The sequence below is a fragment of the Leishmania mexicana genome, chromosome 9, assembly GCF_000234665.1.
Source record: "Leishmania mexicana MHOM/GT/2001/U1103 complete genome, chromosome 9".
NCBI lineage: Eukaryota > Euglenozoa > Kinetoplastea > Trypanosomatida > Trypanosomatidae > Leishmania > Leishmania mexicana.
Window position 1 is genome coordinate 293087 of NC_018313.1, and position 22640 is coordinate 315726.

General features: G+C 62.9%; 7 protein-coding genes across 7 annotated transcripts; all 7 read right to left on the reverse strand.

The window, feature by feature from the left end:
- Positions 1-1000: 1000 nt before the first annotated feature.
- LMXM_09_0770 (oligopeptidase b) lies at positions 1001-3196 on the reverse strand (the record flags this gene model as incomplete). Its single annotated transcript, XM_003872710.1, has 1 exon — positions 1001-3196. The coding sequence occupies one exon, from the start codon at positions 3194-3196 to the stop codon at positions 1001-1003; it is 2196 nt and encodes a 731-aa protein (XP_003872759.1).
- A 1253-nt stretch (positions 3197-4449) lies between these two features.
- Positions 4450-5199, reverse strand: LMXM_09_0780 (conserved hypothetical protein; the record flags this gene model as incomplete). Its single annotated transcript, XM_003872711.1, has 1 exon — positions 4450-5199. One exon carries the CDS (start codon positions 5197-5199, stop codon positions 4450-4452), a length of 750 nt encoding a protein of 249 aa, XP_003872760.1.
- Positions 5200-5595: 396 nt separating this feature from the next.
- Positions 5596-9240, reverse strand: LMXM_09_0790 (conserved hypothetical protein; the record flags this gene model as incomplete). Its single annotated transcript, XM_003872712.1, has 1 exon — positions 5596-9240. One exon carries the CDS (start codon positions 9238-9240, stop codon positions 5596-5598), a length of 3645 nt encoding a protein of 1214 aa, XP_003872761.1.
- Positions 9241-10462: 1222 nt separating this feature from the next.
- On the reverse strand, positions 10463-14776 carry LMXM_09_0800 (kinetoplast-associated protein-like protein; the record flags this gene model as incomplete). The annotated part of the gene is made up of 1 exon (XM_003872713.1): positions 10463-14776. One exon carries the CDS (start codon positions 14774-14776, stop codon positions 10463-10465), a length of 4314 nt encoding a protein of 1437 aa, XP_003872762.1.
- Positions 14777-15824: 1048 nt separating this feature from the next.
- On the reverse strand, positions 15825-16469 carry LMXM_09_0810 (conserved hypothetical protein; the record flags this gene model as incomplete). Its single annotated transcript, XM_003872714.1, has 1 exon — positions 15825-16469. The coding sequence occupies one exon, from the start codon at positions 16467-16469 to the stop codon at positions 15825-15827; it is 645 nt and encodes a 214-aa protein (XP_003872763.1).
- Positions 16470-16995: 526 nt separating this feature from the next.
- On the reverse strand, positions 16996-18588 carry LMXM_09_0820 (conserved hypothetical protein; the record flags this gene model as incomplete). Its single annotated transcript, XM_003872715.1, has 1 exon — positions 16996-18588. One exon carries the CDS (start codon positions 18586-18588, stop codon positions 16996-16998), a length of 1593 nt encoding a protein of 530 aa, XP_003872764.1.
- Positions 18589-19668: 1080 nt separating this feature from the next.
- Positions 19669-21999, reverse strand: LMXM_09_0830 (DEAD/DEAH box helicase-like protein; the record flags this gene model as incomplete). Its single annotated transcript, XM_003872716.1, has 1 exon — positions 19669-21999. The coding sequence occupies one exon, from the start codon at positions 21997-21999 to the stop codon at positions 19669-19671; it is 2331 nt and encodes a 776-aa protein (XP_003872765.1).
- Between the last annotated feature and the right edge of the window lie 641 nt (positions 22000-22640).

Here is a 22640-nt window from a genome sequence, read left to right on the forward strand (position 1 = left end):
ACATACACGTGCCCACACACCCTTCAGCTGTCATTTCTGCTGCGCCCACGCTTGTAAGCGAGCGAGGGATGGGGATGGGGAGGGAGGGAGGGGGGAGAGGGCAGGAGATCGGGCTTTCTTTCGATCCCGTCTGGCTCGCTGGTTTCGCACCTTCAAGCAACAGTTCGCATGGTACTATAGGCCACGTCGGAAAGAATGCAGCAGAGACACGGACGGTGGTCTCACTTCAAGCATGTGTGTGTATGTGTGTGTGTGTCGGTGCGCGGTCCAGCCGCTAACACCGAGGGCTACACTGGCAAGAACAAAGAACGTTTTTTTGCCGTTTTAAATAGTGTGAATACCCGTGTATGCCGTCACTTGTGTGTGGACGAGAGTGCGCCCCCCCTCCCCCTCCCCTCGCCAATCCGTGTCCTCACACCCTTCCTGTCCCACCGGGTAGGACCATGGGATGGACGGAGGAAGGGGGGGGGGGACGTTCTCTCGAGACACGGGCACTGGCGGACGCGGGAGAGATAGAAGGGCCCAGTATGTCACTAGGGCCGCTTCTCAAATTGAATGGCACCTAACAGGAACCCTGACCAGGATACCAGACATCGCGCTTCCACCGGACAGCGAACACAGGCTCGTCTCCACTACCCCCTCCCAACTCTTGCCACGCTGCCATGCCTACGAGAGACGCGCACAGCGATACACGGCAAACCGAAAACAACGGAAGACGGAAGAAATTATATATATATATACACACACGAGATGTCCTCCGCTGCCGGGGGCGGGAGGGGAGGAGGCGCCGCCCACAGTGGAGGGAGGAAGAGGCTGATAACGGCTTGGCGCACCAAGAAGCACAGACGCGCCATAGTAAAAGGACGAAGTCAGCCAAACAACCATCCCGGCATGCACACGGACGTATTCACCGACAGTCAAGCTCCCTCGTCCCTTAGGGAGGGGCGTGCACGTGTGCCATCGTGTCCCCCGGGGGGGGGGGGGTTAACGCTCACGACCCTTACCTGCGAACCAGCAGGCGCATGGTGCTCTTCAGGTGCTTGCACACGAACGCTTGCTGGACAGCCGACTCCTTCCAGAACTTGTAGCGATCCCTGGCGGAGAAGTGTCCGCTCTCCATGTCCATGTTCAGCAGAATTTCGTTGCAGTCTGTCTTGTGCTCACGCAGCTTGCTCACCCACTTGGCCGGTTCCCAATAGGCGACGCGGGGGTCGTGCAGGCCGCACTGGACCATGATATTCGGGTACTCCTGCGCGCGGACGTTGTCCATGGGGCTGTAGCTCAGCATGTAGTCGTAGTACTTGTACTCGTTCGGGTTGCCCCACTCCTCCCACTCGCCCGTCGTCAAGGGAATGCTGGGGTCGCACATGGTCGTCATGACATCCACGAACGGCACGCCGGCGAGCGCCACCTTGAAGAGATCAGGACGCATGTTCAGCACCGCGCCCACCAGCAGGCCGCCGGCGCTACGCCCCTCGCAGGCCAGCTGCGACGGTGTCGTCAATTTCGCATCCACCAGGAACTCGGCTGCCGCGATGAAGTCCGAAAAGGTGTTGCGCTTCGTGAGGTACTTGGCGCCGATCTCGTACCATGCACGGCCCATCTCACTGCCGCCGCGGATGTGGGCTATGACGTAGATCATGCCGCGGTCACAGTACGGCAGATGCTGAATGGTGAACTGAGGGTCCATGCTGATGCCGTAGCTGCCGTACCCGTACAGCATGCACGGCTGCGGCTGGGTCATGTCGAGGTCTTTGTGGTAGACAAGTGAAAGCGGGATCTTGGTCTGGTCCGGTGCGGTAGCGAAGCGGCGCTCCACCTTGTAGTTGGCGGCGTCGAAGCCACCGCCGACCTCGCGCACTTTTACAACGGTGCGAGAGTGGTCCTGCGGGCTGACGTTGAACCACGTGTTCGGCGTGGCAAGGGACGAGTACTCCATGCGGAATGTCGACTCTTCGTACTCCAACATCTGGGACTCCACGAGGTGCACCGTGAAGATCGGCTCCTCCATCATCACCTCGCGCAGCTCGGCACCAGGCTTGAAGACACCATCCTGCGGGTCCACCATCATCGTCCAGATGCGCGTCAACCCGCCGCGGCGGCCTGTCACGACGAGGTAGTTCGAGCGCACCGCGATGTTCTCCATAAACACGTCCTCGCTGTGATCCACCAGCACATGTGACCAGTCGCTCGGCTGACCGCGCGGCGCTATGAGAAGCTTGTGGTTCACCGCCCCGTCTTTGTTGGTGAGGATCAGAAGATGGCGGGTGCCGTGCATCTGCACGTCGTAGCGCACACCCTTCTCGCGCGGCCGCACAACTTCAACGGTATTGTGCGCGTTGCCCTGGCGCAGATCAAGCAGGTGCACCTCTGTCGTCTCCGACGACTGCGAGCCGATGCAAAGCGTGTTTGTGTCGGCGGCCTTGTACATGAAGGCCCTGAACAGCGGGTTGTTCTCCTCGTAGAGGCAGACGTCCTCGGACTGCGGCCTCCCCATCACGTGGCGCCACACTTTGTTTTCGCGCAGCGTTTCGTCCTTCGTCACGTAGAAAAAGGAGGTGTGGTCCGGGCCCCACACAATCTCGCCATTAGTGCCGCTCACCGTGTCGGCTACAGTCCGGCACGGGTCCGACATATGCTTAAATTCGATCGCGTACACCTCGTTACCGCTCATGTCCACAGAGAAGGCCACGAGGTCGTGCTCCGGCGGTGCCGGCTCCACCTCCATCACGTCACAGAACGGTTTGCCCTCGGCGACCTTGTTGACATCGATGACGACCTCCTCGACCGCGACGTCACCCGGCTCCTTGTCCTTGGGCACGCGGCAGTAAATCTTGTACGACTTACCCTTCACCTCGCGGGTGTAGTACCGGTACTGGCCGTACAGGTACGGCGCAGACATGTCATCTTCCTTGATGTGCGAAATGTGCTCCGTGTAGATGTCGTCGCGCAGCTGCGTCATGTCGGAGCTGCACGCCTCGAAGTAGGCCTTCTCTTTTTTGAGGTGCTCAATCACGGCCGGATCCTTGCGATCGTCGTCCCGCATCCAAAAGTATGGGTCCTCGTGATGGCGCGGCGGGTTCATCGGGTTCGGGCCGCGGTCCTCACCCTCCACGTAGCCGAACGTGACGCGGTGCGGCTTCTTGGCGGCGATCGGCGGCTGCACAGAGGCCGCGATGGAGTTGCCCGACGACATTCGGGACGGGGTGGGTGGTGGTGGTGGTGGGGGGGGAAGCAAGCAAAAGAGAAGGGAGGGGATGTTACCTCAGCGTCTTCAAGACGAACAACACGCACACGCGCACGTAGATAGATAAATATACCCCTCTCTGTGTGTGTGTGTGTGAGCTCCGCTTCGCTGAGACGTGGGCGCGTAGAGTGAGGGAGGGAGGGTGGGGTTATGTACGGAAGATGAGGGGCAGGTGAGGGGGTAGAGGTGGTGTGGGACTGGTGTGATGATGGCGGTGGTCAACAGATGGAGAGAGCGGTTGAGGGGGCGGGGGCGGTGTGAGGGGGTGAGGAGCCCGCGCAGTGACGATGCCGTCGGAAAAAAGAGGCGAGAAAGAGTGGAGACGGGTCGTTGGCTGAGGCTGCTGTGGGATGTAGTCGATGTGCCGTGATGTGTATGTGTGCGCATGCGTGCTGCTCTTGTGCAGAGGCGGTCCACAATGCGTTGGAGGGGAGGGGAGGGGAGGGAGGGGGGGGGGCGGGTACGTGACGTGTTGCCGCCACTCAAGCCCTCTCGCCGCTTATACCCACCCCATGTTCCCTCAGGCCCCGCGGCATCCGTCTTTCCACAACCCTCAGGGGTCTTGGCATGCGGTGATGGGCGACGGCGTCGTTGCCTTTACGCTCCTTCGCCGCTGGCTGCGATGAGCGGTGCACGACGCACGGCCTCGCGTGAGGCGGTCGGCTAAACATCATGGCCAGATACGAAAGGAAAAGGAACATCGCTGAGCGGACCGGGGGATCGGTACGGTGGAGCAACGCGCACACACAGATCTACAAGCGCCACCGAGAGAGTGGGTGGGGTGGGGGGAAGAAGAAAGGCCGAGAAGCTGCTATACATCGAGTCCAACGCGTTGACGAGCATGCGGTACAGCCGCGCACATAACAGGCACACGTAGTAGTAACCCTCCCACGCAACTGGAAATGCTACCGACAACAACAGCAGCAGCAGCAGCAGCAGCAGCAGCGGCGGCGGCGGAGAGAGAGAAACGTGCGTGCATCTATTCGTGGTGGTGGTTACAGGGGGAGGGCGCTCATCATGGAGAGCAGAGACCTTCGCACTTCATGGAGGCGATACGGAGAGCCGCCGCAGGACAAGGGGTGGTGGTGGTGGTGGTGGGGGTGAGGTGAGGTGAGGTGAGGAAGGCGAGACAGCGCTCAGCAGCCTGCGCGTGCGCACATGGAGACACGCCTGTGTGCGTGTGCCTGTTTCCCCCACGGTACTCAGTTCTTGCGCCGTGTCACATGGTCATAGATGACGACCTGCAGGTAGTCTTTACACGGCACCACAGTCCGACTGCAGTTCTCCCCGGGTGATGGCGAGTTCGGGTCTACGTGGATCGCCTTGCGGTCACGCTTGTGCTTCATGACGAGCCCCAGTGTGCTGTCGGCAAGCACCTGGAAGGTTGGGCTGCTGTTGTAGAAGAGCGTGTGCGTCTTCCAGTTGTAGTAGCTGAGGTCGCTCCGCTTCGGCAGCAATTTCTTTTCCTTTTTGAAGTACGCCTCGAAGTTCTCGCTGCGCAGACGGTAGCCGTAGTCGACGTAGGCGGACACCTCCTGCCCGCTCACGTAGTCGCGCAGGAACAGCACTGTTGCGAGCTTGCCGGTGCGCACCAGCTCCTCGCGCTTGGCGAGCGCCGCCAGTAGCGGGCTGTCACTCACGTCCTTCCCGGCGCTTGTGATGACATCAGCGCTCTCGCGTCGCTTAAGCGGGCCAGTGCGGGCTAGATGCTGTGCTGCCTCAAACTCGTCCCGGCTGAGCACATCCTTGCCCTTGTACCCTAGCTCCACGATCTTTCGCGCTGCATCTTGGTCCTCGAGGTAAAAGAGGTCCTCGCCGGTGACTTGCTGATCGAGGTAGTCCTCGTAGGTGCTGAAGTCCAGCACGTTGCGGTCATCCGAATCACGCTCAGCGGCTGCCATGCTGATCCGCGGCGGAATCGTGGACGGGGGTGTATATTTCTGTGTGCCCATGCACCCGAGAGCCCACTCACAGAAAGGGCGGGAGGGGAGCGGGATTGTTCGTGTATTGTGCCGCGTTGCGGGCGCATGAGAGGTGGAGGGAGGTGTGAGTGGCAGAGGGATGGGTCAAGGATGGAAGGTGTTTGAAGAGGAGCATGCCATGAGGGATGGGGTGGAGGTGAGAGGCCGAGGTAACGGTGCCCCTCCTCCCTTCCCCGCACACACACATGCGCACACGTGCCGTGAATGTCATCAAGAGGAAGAGGTGGCGGGCGGTGATGACCGGCTCCGCTAGCGGTGCTGTCTGCTACACCACGCCAGCTGCTGCTGCTGCTGCTGCTGCCGCCGCCGCCTCCACGTTACGGCGTCGGGACTCGACTAAGACACACACACACACACGAAAATATCTCAGCTGCTGCGGCAGCGTCGAAACCGGTGGACCACTTCCACCCACTGCACCAGCATCGCTGCCATAAGCACGAAGGTCAGGGTGCTCTTTGCGATCAGGTGCTCATCCAAGGTCACGCCAGGGAGGAGGCGATTCACGTACACTGGCGACTCAGCGCGGTCGATCAGCAGCACTGCCGCTGTCGTCATCACCGCCACGCACAGGAGCAGCACCACCATGATCAGCATGCACGTCAGGACGGTCATGACCGCCGGGCCGCCGCGCAGCTGCATTCGCACACAGCGTTGCAGCTCCTCTGCGTCGGTCTTCAATTCCTCGCGAGTGTGCGTGCTGGTGGTCGTGGTGGCGTTAGGAGAGGCTGCATGGGGGGCAGTCGCCGTGTCGGGGCACACGGTTCCCGCCGCTGCCGCCTCGATGTTCTTGCAACACCCCTTCTTATGCGCACTAGCTTCCAGGAGAGGCGTCGATTCGCTGGGGAAGCGCGCTGCTGCGGCTGCCGAGTTGCGGTCTCGCTCGTGAAAGCCTGTGCGCCAGCGGTTTGGATGCACAACGGGCAACGGCACCGCAGCACTCGCCATCGAGCGCAGAAGACTGCTGACGACAACGGTGTAGACGACGCCTGTGGCGACCGCGCAGACGTTGATGCAGGGATTTAGGAGGTGGCGCTCCGCCAGCCAACGGCAAATGTCGCTGCACCACGACAGCACCGCCGAGACCGCGGCGATAGCGACGCCGTTCTTGCCGCCGCTGTTCGACGCCAACGCGTCCAGGCCGCGAACTGGCGCCCATGAGGCCCCCGTGCTGATGATCCATATGACGCATAGCAGCGTCGTCAGCAGCGGCACCGAGCACCATCGATTGATGAGCGCGGCCAAGCGGGGGATGAAGCACATCGGCATCGTCACGAGCGCATACGTGAAAAGGAGCACCGGTGCGTGGCGCTGGTGCGTGGTCCAGCTGTCCTCATAGGTTGGGAGAGCCCCCGTCACCTCCGTCGCCTTCGAGCCCTTGCCGCTGCTGGTGCCCATCAGCTCGCGCGACTTGATGGAATTGGCCACCGACGCGGCGGCCGCCTGCGTCGGGATGAAGACGGCGAACCCGCAGCTCATGAGCAGCACCACCGCCGCTGTCAGTAGACCAACGGTTAGAGCACGTAGAAGAAAGCAGAGCGAAACGTCATGCCTCGCGGCTGACCAAAGCTTGCGCGGCGTGATATCCTTCGCGCTTGCTCGCACGGCGCGCTCGATGAGGTTACGAGGGCACAGCATCACGACACCGAAGACCAAAGTACCAATGAGACCGTTCACGTACACAAGTGCGTTCAACATAGCCGCGGTGATGTATACGTAGTAGCTCAGGTTGGGGACGACAAAGAAGCCGAAGGCGTTCACGATAAGCCACGACAAGAGTAAGATCTGCATGGTGACAATAACCCCGGCGGCGACGCCGACCTCTGCACTCACGACGGTGCCCAACCCAGCCAGCAGCAACGCCTCCCCGGCGCCGTAGCAGGATTCGCCGAGAATGGCCAGTGACAGGTTCGTCTTGCGGCAGCCCTCACGCAGCAGAACGGAGCCCAAAAACATGAAGCCGGTGCCGGCGCACAGCATGAGGTGGACGAGCGTACCAACTGACTTCACAGAGAAGATGCTGCGCTGCGACTGCTTCGCTGCGGTAGTGGCGGGGGCCGCCGATCCAGTCGCAGGGACCGCAACCGCCGCCGCCTTTTCCGCATCTCCTTGCTGCGCATCCACCGAGGCCAAGGACTGCTGCTGCTGCTGCTGCCAACGACTAATCATGCACAGAGCCCCGAAGAAGGCGAAGAACACGAGCGCGCACGCATCCAGCCTTGCCGCGACGAGCATGGCGCTGCGGCCGAAGCGGTTGTGAAGAGCGTAGAAGTCCTCTCCCTCGGCGGCCTCGAAGACGTTCACGGTGGCCAGCACAACGCCAGGGATGAAGAGAAGCACACAAATTACCGTGACCAGGAAAAACAGCAGCAGATGCCGCAACACCGACGTCACCCACAGTCGCTGAAGGTACTGCAGCCAGTAGCAACGCTCGGCTGGCGAAGAGACGATGCCGGCCAACATGGCCGCGCTTCCTGGCGAAGTCGGAGACCACACTGACCACGGCGCCGTTGCCACCGGGGTGCTGTGTAGAGTGGGGCTCGACAGCGGGGTGTTGTCCTCGGCTAACGGCAGCGACGCGGGAGCGGGAATGTGGTGGAGCAGCCGTCGACCCACTTCTTCGTCGCTCATAGGGGGCACTGCGGGGCCGCTGCCGTCGACGTCCTCGTCGGGAGAGGACACCACGCGCAGGCTCGACATCTCTTCCTTGATATGGTAGCAGTAGTAGTCCAAATTGAACCAGGCGCTCTCGCAGGTGAGGGCCACCGCCTCCGTCTCTGCGTCCTGCCGCTGCCGCGGATTGTGCCAGTGGTCAGGGTGGTAGCGCGAGGCATGGTGAGGCGGCGGCTTCTCCGCCGACGCAGACGATACCCTCTCCAGTGGCCGGCTCGTCGCACCGTACGCGCCGCCGAGGGGAATACCCTCGCCCGCCATCGCTGGTGGTCGGGGCAAGGACGCGGCCGATGCTTGACAGCGATCGCCGTATACGCACCCGCCTTGCAGCGTGGATGGCGGTGGGGCGACTTGCAAAGGCCAGAAGAACTCGGCCACGTCAAGCCGTTTCGTGCTCGAGTGGGGGCTCCGCAGCAGCGCCTTCGGCGGCGGGTGATCCTGGCTCGCGGACGAGGACGCCGCTGTCGGTACGGAAGTGGCCGGCGCTGGTAACTTCGAGTTGGGGGGAGAGAAGACTGTACTGGGGGTGGCGAGCGGAGGTCGGTTGGACGTGGCATCATCTTGCGCTGGTGCTTCGCATGCGCCGGTGGCGGCCAAGATAGAGTGCTGTTGCCTCTCCGATGCTGCCTGGCCCACGGCGTCGTCCTTATCTTCGAGGCGGACGCGATGGAGCACGGCCCCGCGAGCCTCCAGGAGCGATTCGTGCAGCCGTTGCACCGCCTCCTGACTCGCCTGCAGCTCCACCGCCATTCGCGCGTTCTCGGCCTGCAGCCGGCTCATCTCCTCTGCATCTGCCGCCTTGGGTGGCCGAGACGGAGAGGCACCGCGCTCCATGGGCATAAACGGCGCCGCCAGGTTGTTTTCGCTGCGGGGAAAAGCGTCGCCGCGGTTGGTCTCTGTGCGGACCAGGGGGGTGGGCGGTGCGTGCGTCGTCGGAGGCACTTCTGGAGAACTTGGTGCCGTGCTGATGGCCGATGTGTCGAAGACCCGTTTCGGTGTCACGTCACTGTCGCGGTCGACTTCTCCGGGTGCCGCCCTCTTCACGCAGGCGAGCTGGTCGTGGAAGTTTGTGCACGCGCGAATTCGTTCCAAGTGCTCGTCATGTTCAATGACGAGGCGGTACGAGTCTTCCTCGTCAGTCAAGACAGTCATGTAGGAGTCGTTGTCGTCGTCCGTGTCGCCTCCAGACACTGGATACGTCTGGTGCACAGCGTCCGTTGTGCCTCTCAGCTGCGATGCAGGCGCGTCCTCGGTGACACTCAAGCCTGGCTGTTGCTGCTCGGCGTCTGCTTGTGGCATCTGGGGGCCACCGCGCTTGTGCGGCCTGCGACGCGACGACATGGCGTTACTCTGCCGCTGCGCAAGACCGTGAAGCACACACACACACACACAGAACTGAAAATGAACAACACAGAACAACGGCGGCAGAGGCGTTCACGTGGGTGCGCAGTTGCATGAAGACGCAGTGGTGATGATGGAGGCGGCGGCAGGGGCAGGGATGGTGGTGAGGGAGGGGGAGGGGGAGGGGGCAGTGTGATAGGCGCAAGACGAAGCGCGTCTGTCGGTGGCTACCGTGCTTTAAGAACAGATGTTAGGGAGGGGGGGGGGGATTGGTCGATCGAGCAGACCCAAAGCATACAGGAGTTAACACACCGAGTTGTCTACAACAGCGAAGTACACACACGCACACGATGCACGGGGCAGAAGACAGGCAACGAGGCCACTCAGCGGCCCGGAGAAGTGAAGGAAGAACTTTGTTGCGTTATGGGCGTTGGGGAAACCGGAAAACGATGCAGCGACAGAGCGAGGAGAAACACTCGTCACGGAGGCGTGGCGGAGGGAGGGGGGGGGGCGCGGCAGTCGAGGTGCGCACGCACGCAACCACGCAATCGGCGACAGAGTGAGAAGGATGTGGGATGTCTATGCTCTCGACGTTGGCGGAATATGAGCGAAAAAAGCGACACGCAAGAAAAGCGTCGTGAGGGGTTGTAGAGCGCGGGTAGGAGAGCATGCTTGTGCACGGAAGGCCACTTCGTGACGGCTGCCGTTTCTTCTCATCGGGCCTCCCCTCCCCTCCCACCACTCCGGAGGCGCCTTCTCGCATGTGCGTGCAGGCCCTGGTGAACGGACAAACCTGTGCAGATTCTGTTGCAGAGCAGGGGGGGGGTGGGAGGGTGGGTTGCCTCGCCCCTTCCTCCCTTTCGTATTCTTTATTACCGTTTCCTTGCCACTGCTTCGTCCAGCCGATGATGGCGCGCAGAACGACGAGTACACCACATGCCACGTGGATACACACGCACACACACATATATACGTACATAGATATAGATAATCGGGCGTGCATACACACGCACCCCCTTCACACACACAAGCAGAGAGAGAGCGAGGGAGATTCACAGGCGCAGGTACAAGCGCGCGCATCACACGTGCGTGATGTGGCGGTGCCGGTCGGATGGGCCGGGCCTGGGAGGGGGTGACGAGGAGTGAATGCGCTCGTGTTGTACATAAAACACGACCACCTATGCCACCTATGCCGCCGCCGCCGCCCACACCCAACGGTTTCTCACACATCGTATTTCTTGTACTGGAGCGTCGTGAAGGAGAAAAGTAGCAGCACACCAAGACAGACATGCATCCAAGCCCACTGGTGCCGGCTAAGGAAGGTGCCGGTGGCAGCGTCGTACACTTCGCCCATTATCTGCGCCGCCAGCTCAGCGCCCTCGCGGTTGGGACGGCGGTAGCGGCCGTCACTCTCGAAGAATACGTTGGCGATAAACGCCTCCTCCTGCTTCGGTTCCACAGCACGCTGCTGCTGGTATGTCGCAAGGGCGTCGCTGGCGCTCGTCAACGCCGCCGACGCAGCAAGCACACGCTCGCTGATGTCCACAAGCGCCTCTTGATGGTCTTGCATGCTGCCACTGTGCACCAGCTCCGCATCCGTGACAGAGTTGCCGGCGTCCTCAGCAGAAACCGTTGCCGTCATTGCTTGTAGCTCCTTGCATGCAGTCCGCCGCGCTTCCTCCAGCTGCGCTGCGCGTCCCTGGGCATCCGATACTTCCCGCTGCATCGTGGCGAACGAGCGCTGGGCGCGAGCAGTTGCGGTGTTGATCTCCGCCTTCTCATCCTCTACCTCTCCAAGCTGTGCGATGAGCTCACCAATGAACCTCTCCTTCTCCGAGGCGAGTTGCTGAGGGGGCTGGCGCGGCCGATCGGCCGCGATGGTAACACTCTCCGCAAGATCCTCGATCTTTTCCCGTATGGCTGTGACTGCCGCATGCCGCACCGCTTGCCGCTCTCGGGCAGCCGCCTCCGCCGACTTCTGGGCCTCCAGCTCTGCCCTGCAGAAGTTTGTGGCCACCTCGGTTGCGGTCAGCTGCGCGCGCAAGGCCTCTACAAGGGCAGCATCCGCCTCGGCCGCACGCACGTGGGCGCGCTCAAAACCGTTCTTCCTGTAGTGCTCCACAGGGATCGCAGCACGTCTGGCGCCGTGCTGTTGCGGATACTCCATCTGCTTCCGCACGGATTCCATGTTTTCTAGCAGTCGAAGGCGTGTCTTCTCTTTCTCCGTTGCCTGCGCTTGAGCCCTCTCCAGCTCCTCGCGAAGGTGCCTGTGCTCTGCCTGAAGAGCTGCCTGTGCTGACGATGCCTCCCTCAGCTTCCGCTCCAGCTCCGCCACTTGAGCTGCGTGCTCCGCCGCTCGCCTCGCATCTGCCGCCGCCGTGAAATCTTGTTGGGTCTTCTCTTCTTTCTCCATGGGCTCCTCGCGCGGCTGCGCATCGGCCAGCCGATGCTTCATGGCGTCTAATTGCTGCCGAAGCCGCGTCTCGCGCGCTGCCGCCGCGGCTTGTGCCTCGTCGAGCTCCGTCTGGTGTCTTGTCCGTTCTCCCTCAAAGGCTGCGTGGGCAGCGCGCAGCTGACTCCCGAGATCTTCCAAGGTCTTCTCCGCCTGTATCGCCGCCAGGTCTGCCGCTGTGCGGGCTGCTTCGGCATCGGCCTTCACCTTCGCTGCCCGCTTTTCTGCCGAGACCAGATGAGCCTGCGCAGTCGCGAGTTGGTCCTCCGCGCGTTTGGCCTTCGCTTGCGTCTCTGCCAGCGACGCCTGGACGTGTCCGAGCTGAGCCGTGCGCTCCTCGAGCGCCTCCTGGAGGGTCAGGTCCGCGCGGACGTCGTCGTGAGTGCCCGCCTGACTCGACGTCTGCGCCACTGCCATTTTCTCCATGAACGCCTGCTTTTCCCTCTCGAAGGCATCGCGCAGCGACTCAGTCTCGCGGCGGGCCTCCGCCTCCGGCTGCTGCGCCGCCCGGATCTCGTCTTCCATCGACGCCAGACGCATCGCCTGATGCAGCTGACGTGTGCTTTCGTCGTCCAACGAGTCAGGTACACGCTGCCGCTGCGCGTACAGCGCCATGACCGTCGGGTACGCCTCCTTCTCAAGGGCGGCTTGCACGGCCTTGCTGCTGTCAGTGGAGGGGTGGCATACGGCGCACTGCACATGCAGGCCCCGGAGCACCCACGCGACGTCTGTCACAGCGCGGCTTGGCACGTGGCAGATCATGGCCACATCCTCCATAAAGGCTCGGCACAGCTCGTCAGGTGAGTCCCTCACCACCGTCTCCCATTCCTTCTCCGTGAAGGCTTTTGTATGCTGTGTGACAATGGTGGCGTGCGAGGAGCGTGCGCTTCCCGCTGTCGCGGATGACGGCGACAGCGGCGGCAGGGCCCGCGCAGGGCCATGAAGGGCTTCCGCAACAAACTGCTGCTGCGCCGTCGTGAGTTCGAACATGTCCCGTGCCGGTGTTGCCGTTCCGTTGTCAGGGGAGGTCTCACCAGGCTTCTCGCCCGTGCGCTCCTGCTGATGACCCAAGACACACAGGATGCTGCTGCGAAGAACGTAGGTGCGGCTCTGCAGAGCGCATGGGTGCGGGCATATCCACTGAGTACCCGGAGGCACCATCACCGGGACCTGCTGCTGCTGCTGGGTGAGCAGCACCGCCGTAGGAGGGTGACTCGCAGCGGCCACGCCGCCCATCGTCATCTTCATGGCGCCGTCTGCCATCGCAGCAGCTGCGTCGGCTGCGGTGTGCGGCGCTGAGGCGCTTCCAGAGGGCACGGAGATGGCAGTGACCGAGGTGCTCGACCGCCGCTGCGCGTCACCACCGATTGCCGGGGCCCCGTTGCTGCTCGCCATTGCCTCCACAGAGTCAGCCACCGCCGCGCGCAGCTGTACCGATGTCGACATGGGCGACTCCGCACCGCTGGCGGCGTGCGTCGATGGTCGGCGGGTACGCTGCGGACTCGTCGTCGCCGCTCCCTGCGACCCGGACGCTGGCAGGAGGACGTTTGTGAGAGGTGACGAAGGACGCTGAGACAATCCCTCGACGCCCGTAGGGCACGGGGTGAGTGTGCCGGAGCGCCGCTCCTGCAGCTGACGCGTCTGCTCGCGCATGAGGGCCTCGAGCTCCTCCTCGAGATGCCGCAGCTCCGCTGCCTCCGCCTCCATCTTTTCGCGGGCGATGGCGAGCTCCTGGTTGCTCTCCTCCTTCTCCCTCATGAACTCTGCATGGGCACTTCCCGCCTCCATCAGCTGTAGCTGCCGTATCACCCACTCGTGGAACTGGCCAAGGGCGTGGCTGCCTTTGAGCACATCGGCGTAAGAGAAGCGCGGGTTCGATATAAAATTCTTCTTCAGCTCCTGCACATCTGCCAGCGCGAGCTGCCCGTGGTGGAGGGACCCGACGTTCGATATAAAGGACGGACTGCGCATAGCCGTGACCACGTCGGTCCAGTTCTTCGCCGTCTCGCCGAGCACGCAGAGCACGGCATCCATCACATGCTTCACCACCACCGGTGGCAGTCGGTAGCCTTGAATTTCGTGCAGGTGCCGTTTATCGATGCGTTGCACCTTCTTCTGCGCCTCGCGCAGCTGCCGCTTCGCGTCTTCGAGGGACACCTGCACCCGCTTCTGGGCCGCTTGCAGATCGCGCTCGTTCCGACGCGCCGTCTGCATACCGCTAAGCATATTCGAGGCACGCTTGCGGAACTCGGCGAGCTTGTGCTCTATCTGCCGGGTCAACTCTGGGTTTATGCCATCGTCGTCGTCGCTGTCGACGACCACGGCGGTGGCACTCTCCTCGCTGCCGCGGTGCAGGTCGTCGGCGCGGAGGTGGCTGTGCCCTCTGGACTCGGTCCTGAAGCCCAGCACGCGCGTGTACGCATGCAAGAGCTCCCCGGCAAGTCGTCTGTCGTTTCCGTCGTCCTCGCCGCCGCAGGCGGCGCTCGTGCAGCGGCGGCTCGCTGCTGTGGTGGGGTAGACGCCAGCGTCACCGGCGCCTTCACCCCGTGCGAAGTGCTCGATTTCTTCGAGCTCCCTCTGCATGGCGTTGATCTCGGCCAGGCGAACGGCCCGCGCGACGCCGTGCTGCTCGGGTGAGGGGGAGGGGCTGTGGGGGCCACCTGACGGACTGGCGTGCCCAGCGTCTCCGTGTGCACCAGCCGTCGACGCCAGCGAGATCCATGGCTGGATCAGCACCGTCTGGCACGCAGATGCCGGCACCAGCGGCGGGGTGGCCACAACCGCAGCACTTCTCTCCTTATCATCCGGAGCGCTGCCGTCGACGCGGCTTGCATTCTGCGGCGTGGACTTCAGGAACTTTGGGTCATTCATGGAGTTGGTGCTTCTTCCCGCGGTCCGAGCGGCGCCCCCTTCCACGGTGTCGTCACCGGCGGAGGACGGGGAGGAGGGGAGCGCCAGAATGGACCCCACCCGCCACGATGCTGACCCTGCTGTTTCGTCGAGGAAGCATTCGTAGGCGACAATGGCGCCCACCGTCAGCCCCGGGGAGGCTGCTGCGGCTTCACCCGCCCCCAGGCCTGCCATTCCACGCACTGTTCTTGATCGATATCACTTGCCGCGCACCGCGTGCATCTGTGGACCCGCCGAACGGGATGTGCGTACTTCGGGGGTGCACGTTCTCCTGGCCGTGGCTGTTGCGCTGTGCTCGGGGCGTTGGGTGGGTGTTGTCGCACGACGCTGTGTGGGTGTGTGCGTGTCAGTGCCCTCTAGGAAAATCGCAGAGAGATCAGCATAGTCTGTGCAACAAAATGTAAGACGGCAGGGAGTATCGGATAAGGCGTGTGCGCGTCGTGCTCGCGTGTACGTGTTGCACGCGCTGGTGGTGGTGGAGGGGTGGAGGGAGACACAAGAGCCACGCAGCACTGCTGTGCGTACGAGGCGAGGACTCGCACGCGCAAGATAGCTAACAGAGGAGAGATGGGCGAGGTCGCCTACATAGATGCTTATGTGTGTGTGTACTTCAATCTGTGCGGGCGCGTGGTCATGCCGCGGATGCGGCGAGAGTTGCGTGGCAGATGGTGCTTGGAGATCCGTGCGTGGTGAAGATGATGGACGACGACGACTGTGCAGGGTATGGCTTCTCGCACACGTGACAAAGCCGGTGCGTGCCCAGGCGCGTGTAATGGGCAACGAGATGACCCGTGAAGGGGGGGTGAGTGATGCAGAGAAGAGGTGGGGTATTGAACGCAGCAGACATGTGCGCGCGTCCGTGCGCGGACGGGGAGGCGACCGCCCAGCAGCGCTGACAGAGGAGCCGCACCACTTCGACAATAATCGCGAGAGAAGGAAAAAAAAGGGTGCGGGGGGCGGCAGCATCAGGGTGGCGGTGCGCACCTCCATCACCGTCTGCCCCCCCCCCCCTCACCTCGAGGGGCAGGCGAGGCGTCTTTGGCCAAGCGGCAGCGTCGGGTGATGCGTGCTGGCATCACTGTCTGCCACTGAGTTTTGCATCTGTCCTTGTAGTCGAAGCGCCATGTTGCGCGCTGCATTACTTGCGAGTGCGTCGCCTGCATCCGCATCGTTGAGAGGCAGAGGCAGAGGCAGAGAGAGGGTGATGGCACCCTGTCGCGCGTTACAGCCCGAGGTGTCGCTCGTTCAGCCGCGCGATTGCCTCCGTCACCAGCCGGATGCGGTACTTGATGCGCAGCGCCTCCTTCGACTTGTTCATGATCATCCGACGCACCACCGCCTCCTTCTTCCGCAGGAACTCGCGAGCCTCCTCGAGGGACATGGGCAGCACAACACCACAGCCCACGTTCATTAACAGAACGCCCGCGTCCTTGACGACGCCCTGCGTGTAAAAATGATTGCCGAGGTCCACCAAGATCTTGTTCCTCCGAGGCGGCTTGTAGGCATCCGCCTGCGCGCGCTTGCTCATCAGCGGCGGCGATGCGTTGGGTGCACCGCTAGCTGCAGGCGCCAACGCAGAGAGTGGCACTGCTGCCGCCGCTTCGGCGGCGGTGGACGCCTCGATGAGGGAATGGTAGCGGGATAGGGCCTGCATGTCATCCATCAGCCACCGCAGCTGGGCACACTGCGCCACAGTCGCGTACAGCTCATCGCGCTGCGACAGGACAGTATCGAGGTTTTGCTTGAGGATGGACTCCAGGAAGCGCTCCAGGTGCAGCACCCCAGCGGGAGCAGAGGCGGCCGGTGACAGTGCTGCTGCTGATGGCTCTGACGGCAATGGGGTAGAGAGGTGGGCAAGGGAGGCCATCGCTGTGTGCGTGAGTGCATGCGTGATGGTGGGAGGAGGAGGGGGGCGGCGAAGGTGCGCCAACGAAGAGGGGGGAGGGAGGAAGGGCAGCGCGGTAATGACGAGACGGGTCATGGAGGCAGTGTGATGGGGATGGGGAGAGGGAGGGTGGGGCAGCAAGCGAGGCCTCAGTCCCCCCTTTCCCCCGCCCGCTGTCCCACTGATCCTCAAGCCAGCTCCCGCAGTTGTAGTCACAGCCGCAGGTTAGCTCTTCCGTTCCGCACTCGTGGTGAGGGACGGGAGCGACTTGGGTGGCCTACGCAGCGCGGTATTCGGGAAGTGCGCGTAAGACACCGCCGTGCACACACAGAGCGTGGGCAGAGCATGCTCGGGTGTGGTTGGAGATCCCGCCGCGTGTTCCTTTGCCTTCGTGTTCGCCTTGAACTCGCCACCACTGTGCAGAGATGAGAAGGGGAACGGGGAGGGGGGAGGGTCAGCGGGAGGGCCCTCATCACCGCATCTCCACATCGCAGCAGATGCGGGCCGTCTATAGGTCGCCGCGCTCCTCCCCGTCCCTGTCCTCGGCTCCGTCATGGTCACGCGCACGTGCTTCGGTCGACGAGAGCGCGGCCGGAGACTGGGCTGCTGTGGTACTAGATGTGTGCGGGGTACGCAGCAGTACGCGCATGCTCGCCTCGTCCAAGTCAAAACGCACCCGCAGCCGCTCAAAGTGCTTCTGCTGCTCGTGCGTCTCCCAGTACACAATCAGCTGCGATACGATCTCGTCCTCCACCAGGCGTCGGAGGGCGTGGCCGTTCTCTTTCCCGGACCACAGCTGACGATGCTGCTGAACCAGGAAGGAAACAGCCTCATCGCTGATCGTGCTGGAGGTGATCAGGTGCTCGCCGAGCGCGCAAGGGAGGTCTGTGACGGCGCTGCGCACGACGTCTTCGGCCATTGCCGAGGTGAAGGGGTAGTAGACAAAGGTACGGGTGTAGGCGGGTAGAAGAGTGCCGTAGAGGTCCGCGAAGTCGTGCTGTATCATTGCTTCGATCTCGGTGCGCGACTTGCCGACGGTGCGGCCCTGTCGTCCGAAGTCGGTCGTGACGAAGATGATCAACTGCGAAAGCGGGGGCGGTGGCTGTCCACTGAGAGGACTCGAGCTCGCCATCTCTGACGCTGCCGACTGTGCGCTCCCTGTGCCAGCGGCCGCCCCCCATTTCTCGTCTTTGCCCACCTTCGTCGCCGAGCCTCTGCTCCCATCGGGGCCGACGTCCTTCGTCGACTCGTGCATCGTCTGCAGGGACTTCGCCGCCGCATGCCTCGCACCTGTGGCTGTGGCACTGGAAGAGCGCGTGAGCTGCTCTGGGAAGTGAGCCGCCCTGCCAAACAGCGGCGCCAGTGCGCTGACGAGAGAAGGGTCCATGGCGGTCAGGTCATCGATCAGCACCACTCCGTGTGGGTAGCGATCCGTGTGGGCGATGATCTGCCCTATGATGCGCTGGCGCGCCTCAGCCACCGACAGGCCGTCAAAACCGGTACCAGCGATGGTCAGCAGATTGTCGCCAGCATCGCACACGTCGCGGTCAGACGCACAGCGCAGCGACAACGCCTGGGACACGAGGCGTGCCGTGTGGGTCTTGCCAACGCCGTTATCCCCGGCAAGGTGCACCACAACCGGCTCACGCGGGTAGGCGAGCTTCCGTCGAAGCACATCGAGCAGCGGGATGACGACTTGCGGCTGGCCTCGCACACGGGCAAGAAGAAGATCTTGCATATCGCGCATGCACTGTCTGCGCACGGCGTCGTCGGTCGCGAATGGGAGCTCCAGCGGGTACAGTTGCCGCTGCTCGCGATTCGAGAGTCCGGTGCGCTGCTTCCCTGCCAGCGCAGAGGTCCCCCAGGAGAAGAGAGAGATGATGTACCCGGAGGTGGTGTGGCAATACTTTAGCCACTCCTTTATCGGTGTCCCCTGCCGCGAGCACAATGGGCAGCGAGGACATAGCGAGCTGGACGCGTGCGACAACGCCCCTGCCGCGGTGCCCTTCGATATCGACTGCCCCGGCCGCCCGCCCGCTACGGTGGCACTGACCAGCACCAGGACGAAGGCGACGGTACACACGATAGGAACAACGGTCATGCCGGCCGCAGCGGAGACAGGGGTCCGACCGGGTTGGCGACGGGAGATATGCCACCGCAAAGCCTGCCGCGGCAGAAGCGAGGCCATTGCAGCGGAGCAGAGGGTTCTCGCTAGGAGTGGGCGCGCGCTGGTTGCAGCGGATGATGCGTTGGTGGCGACGACGATAAAATTGAGAGAGGGAGGGGGGAGGTAGACGGGCAAGGAAGGAGGGGGCGAAGCTCGAACGAGGCGCGCCCCCGACTAATGATGATAATGATGATGTGCGTACGTCACTCTCTCGCTCTCACGCCGTGCGCACATGTGGGTATCACCTGTGCTCTTTGTGGGAGCACAGAGAGGACGGCGAGGGCGAGACGGGACGGCGTTGATGTGTACATGCAAGCGCCGACAAGCAGTCCGGCCCTTGATCTGCTAAGCATGTTTTATACGCGAGTGAGCGGAGAGGGAGGGGGGGGGTGACGGATGAAAGACGCCTGCACGTGTGCCTTGCACGTCACGTGGGGCGCAGCCATACGTGAGCGCCAAGGAGGCGCTATAAATGGGTCTGTGAGAGAGTCGAACACAAGAGCACAGGCGCCTCCGCAGTCCGCTCGCGTAGGATAACACGCCGCGAGAGCTTTCCTTCTCATGCATCCCCCTGTCGTCCATAACTCGCGGCATCTCCTTGGCTGTGGTGGTTCTCCCCCCTCACACACACACATATAACGCGCAGATTCATGTGCACTCCTGTGTGCGCGAGCATCTGCCATGCCATTCTGTCCTCTCTGTGGGTGGGTGGGATGGGGGACGACGACGACGGCGGCGGTGGGGGGGCGGGCACCGAGGAGATGATGGCAGTGATGCGCGAGGTCGCCCCCTCCCCCCCACACACACACATCTCCGGAGCCCTCCTCTCCCGATACCACCTCTGTTATGCTTACACAAAATAAAAGAAACGCAACATCATAAGACGAAACACCGCCTCCTCACGCACCGGATGGGCTCGCGGTGGCGTGTGCAGACACATCGCGTGTTTCTCCTGCATCTTTCTCTCTCCAGCGTGTAAAACGACACGCGGCACGTGGACATCCCCTCCCCACCTTACTGCGGAGGACCACTTGGCGGCCCAAAGTTCGGCCCCGCTGGTGACGGGTTCTGCGCTTCATTCACGACTTCCCGCGACGCGACGCCGCCGATATCGTTCCACACGCCGTGCTTCATGGTGCGGCTGCCGAACTTGGCGCGGCCACCCTTGCGCCGCGCCAGCTGACCGCGTCGGAACCACACGGCCTGTTCCCTTACGCGGTCCATCAGCTTCTGCTGCTGCCGCGGCGCGACACCGCCATGGATGCCGGTCTTCTGTGGATGAAAGACCGGCCGCCATGTCGCGTTGTGGTGCACGTACGTGCGCTCCAGATGGGCAGGGATGGTCTTGCGCGTGATGAGGGAGACGTACGAGCGGGCCAGAGCGTTGATTTTATGGGTGCGCCACTCGGCGTAGCGCGGCTGCATCATGTCGGCCTTGCGATTCGTGAGCCCCTCCATCGGCAGGCTGTCCTTCAGGAACGCCTTGATGGCGGATACAATGACGCCCTGGTGCTTGTTGTAGAGGTTCAGCACCTGCCCCTCTCGCCCCATGCGCGCCGTGCGCCCGCTGCGGCTGAGGTACGCGAGCGCGTTCGTCGGCACGTCGAAGTTGATGACCATGTCGACGTGGAGGTCCAGCCCCCGCGCGGCAAGGTCCGTTGCACAGAGCACGTTCGTGCGACCAGAGGCGAAGTCCGCGTACATCTCCTTGCGCACCTTGTAGGGCAGTGAGGCGTGCAGCAGCGACACAGCAAAGCCAGCGCTGCGCAGCTGGTGAAACACGGCCGTCGTCGCGTCTATGTTTCGGAAGAAAACGATGGTGCGGCGACCCTCGGCGAAGACGGTGCGGCGAATGGGGCATGTGAAGGGCGCCGCGACTGTGGTCAGGTGTTCCCAGTGAAGCGGACGCACGCGCTCGAGGGTGTAGCGCGCGTACGAGTCGTGGTCGTAGTCATCGTCTGGCGCTGCGTTTTCCGTGGCGGAGAGGCGCGCCGAAGGCACGGATGCGGGCCCTTCTTGCGGGGTCCCTACCGCAACCTCATCGACGTCCACGACGTCATCGGTGACGGCCTCACCGCTGCCAGAGTTCTTTGCCTGCTCCTGGTGCTCTTTCCACGCGCATCGCCGCACCGCTTCATGCCATTCGGCCAGCGACCCAGAGAGCTTGCGTGGGTTCGTGTGCACGTCCACCTCGGCAACGTCTGTGTCTATCGGGAGCGGCACATGCCCGTTCTTGCGAAGAAGGTGCATCAGCACCGTGAACTTCTCCGGCTCACGGCGAATCGCGTAGAAGCGATGACGCAGCCGCGCCTGTGGGCGGTGCATCTGCTGCCGGAACATGCACGTCACGGGATCGCTGATCTTGCGGCCGACGATGTACTCCAGCTTGCGCGTCATGTAGGCGGTGACGAAGACGTACTGAGTCTGCACAGGCCAGAGGTACTTGAACTGGTTTCGCTTCTGCACCTTCATGAGCAGCTGCACAGCGTCGTGATCGTGCAGAGAGCTCATCATCGCATCCGCCTCGTCTACGGCGAAGTAGCGCAGGTCTTCGATGAAGAGGCGACGCGTGCGTAGGAGTCGTAGGATGAGCTTCGGGTCCATGACTAGTACGTCCGCCATGGTGTTCGTCAGCAGCCTCGACAGGTGGTACTTGGAGCGCTTGCGGGACGTGAAGCACACCGAGGTCAGGCCCGTCGCGGCATCCAGGCGCGCGCACACTGTCTGCAGCTGCTCCACCAACTCCTTCGTCGGCGCAAGCAAGATCATGCGAGGGCGGCGCTCACGCAGCGGGATCTTGTACACGTCTCGGTCCTTCTCCATGTTCTGGTAGAGGGGCAGCAGGTAGGCCAGAGTCTTGCCTTCCCCATGCGGGGCGGCGATGACGGTGTTCTTGCGCTGCAGCACGGCCTCGATGGCGGTCTGCTGGATCGGCGATGGCGTGGAGACACCCATGTCAGCGAGCGCTGCCTGCAGCGCCGGAGTGACCAGCATGTCGGAAAAGTTGTCCACCATCTTTGTCTTTACGGGCTTGGCGAGGAGCGGCGACTGCGCGGCGCGCGATGGGGAGAGGCTCTGCAGCACCTGATGGCTCGCAGCGTGGTCGACGCGCTCGCCAATCGATTGGCTGAAGGTGCCGCCGTACGCCTTCAGCTGACGTGGCACAATCAAGGTGCGCACTTGACACCGGTGCTGCGACCACGGCAGGGATGACGAAACGATGCGGCCGCTGCTGCTTCCAGTAATTCGCGTGTTGGAGCTCCGCACACAAGTGAGAGAGCGCGCGAGGGTGGCAACCGAGCAGCTGCATCCAACGGTGGGAAGCCGCGTCGATGCCCCCGCCATCTCCACTTTGGCAGGGCGGAGGCGTTCGACCAGATGCGTCCCGTGGCCACCGGCGCACCTCGCGCCGATGCGTGTGGTGCGTGTGCGTGTATGAGGAATCCGCCCGGGACAGATGATGAACGTCAGAGCACCCCCCAGGCGACCTGAGAGGCTCTAGGAATGGAAAGGGTGTGCGTGGGCGGAGGAGAGAGAGAGCGGAGGATGTTGCGTGGGGGTCTGCGTTGACGGCGGAGAGGGAGGGTGGGCGAACGCTTCGACCTCCACCCATCACCATCACGCGAGCGTACTCCCGCATTGGAGGGAGAGAGAAAGGCGCGTGTGCCTCCTTTCACGGCAGCGGAGGCTGCGTGCTTCTCATGACACGGACTCGTGACGCAGTACCGTCACGCGCGCGTGTGCGCCTCACATGACGGAGACGGCGTCGAGGGAGAGAAGAGCGTGCAGAAAGGGAAACCGTAAAAGGCACACACACACACACACACACACACGCTCAAGCACAGGCGACCTCTCGCACAACAACGCTTCGACAAATTGCTTCAGGCAGAGGGAGAGATTAGTTAGACACACGCACCGTGGGTAGGCTATTTTAGACGGCACACGTGCATCAACGCGCGTTCCATGTCCAACCAGTAACGGTGTCC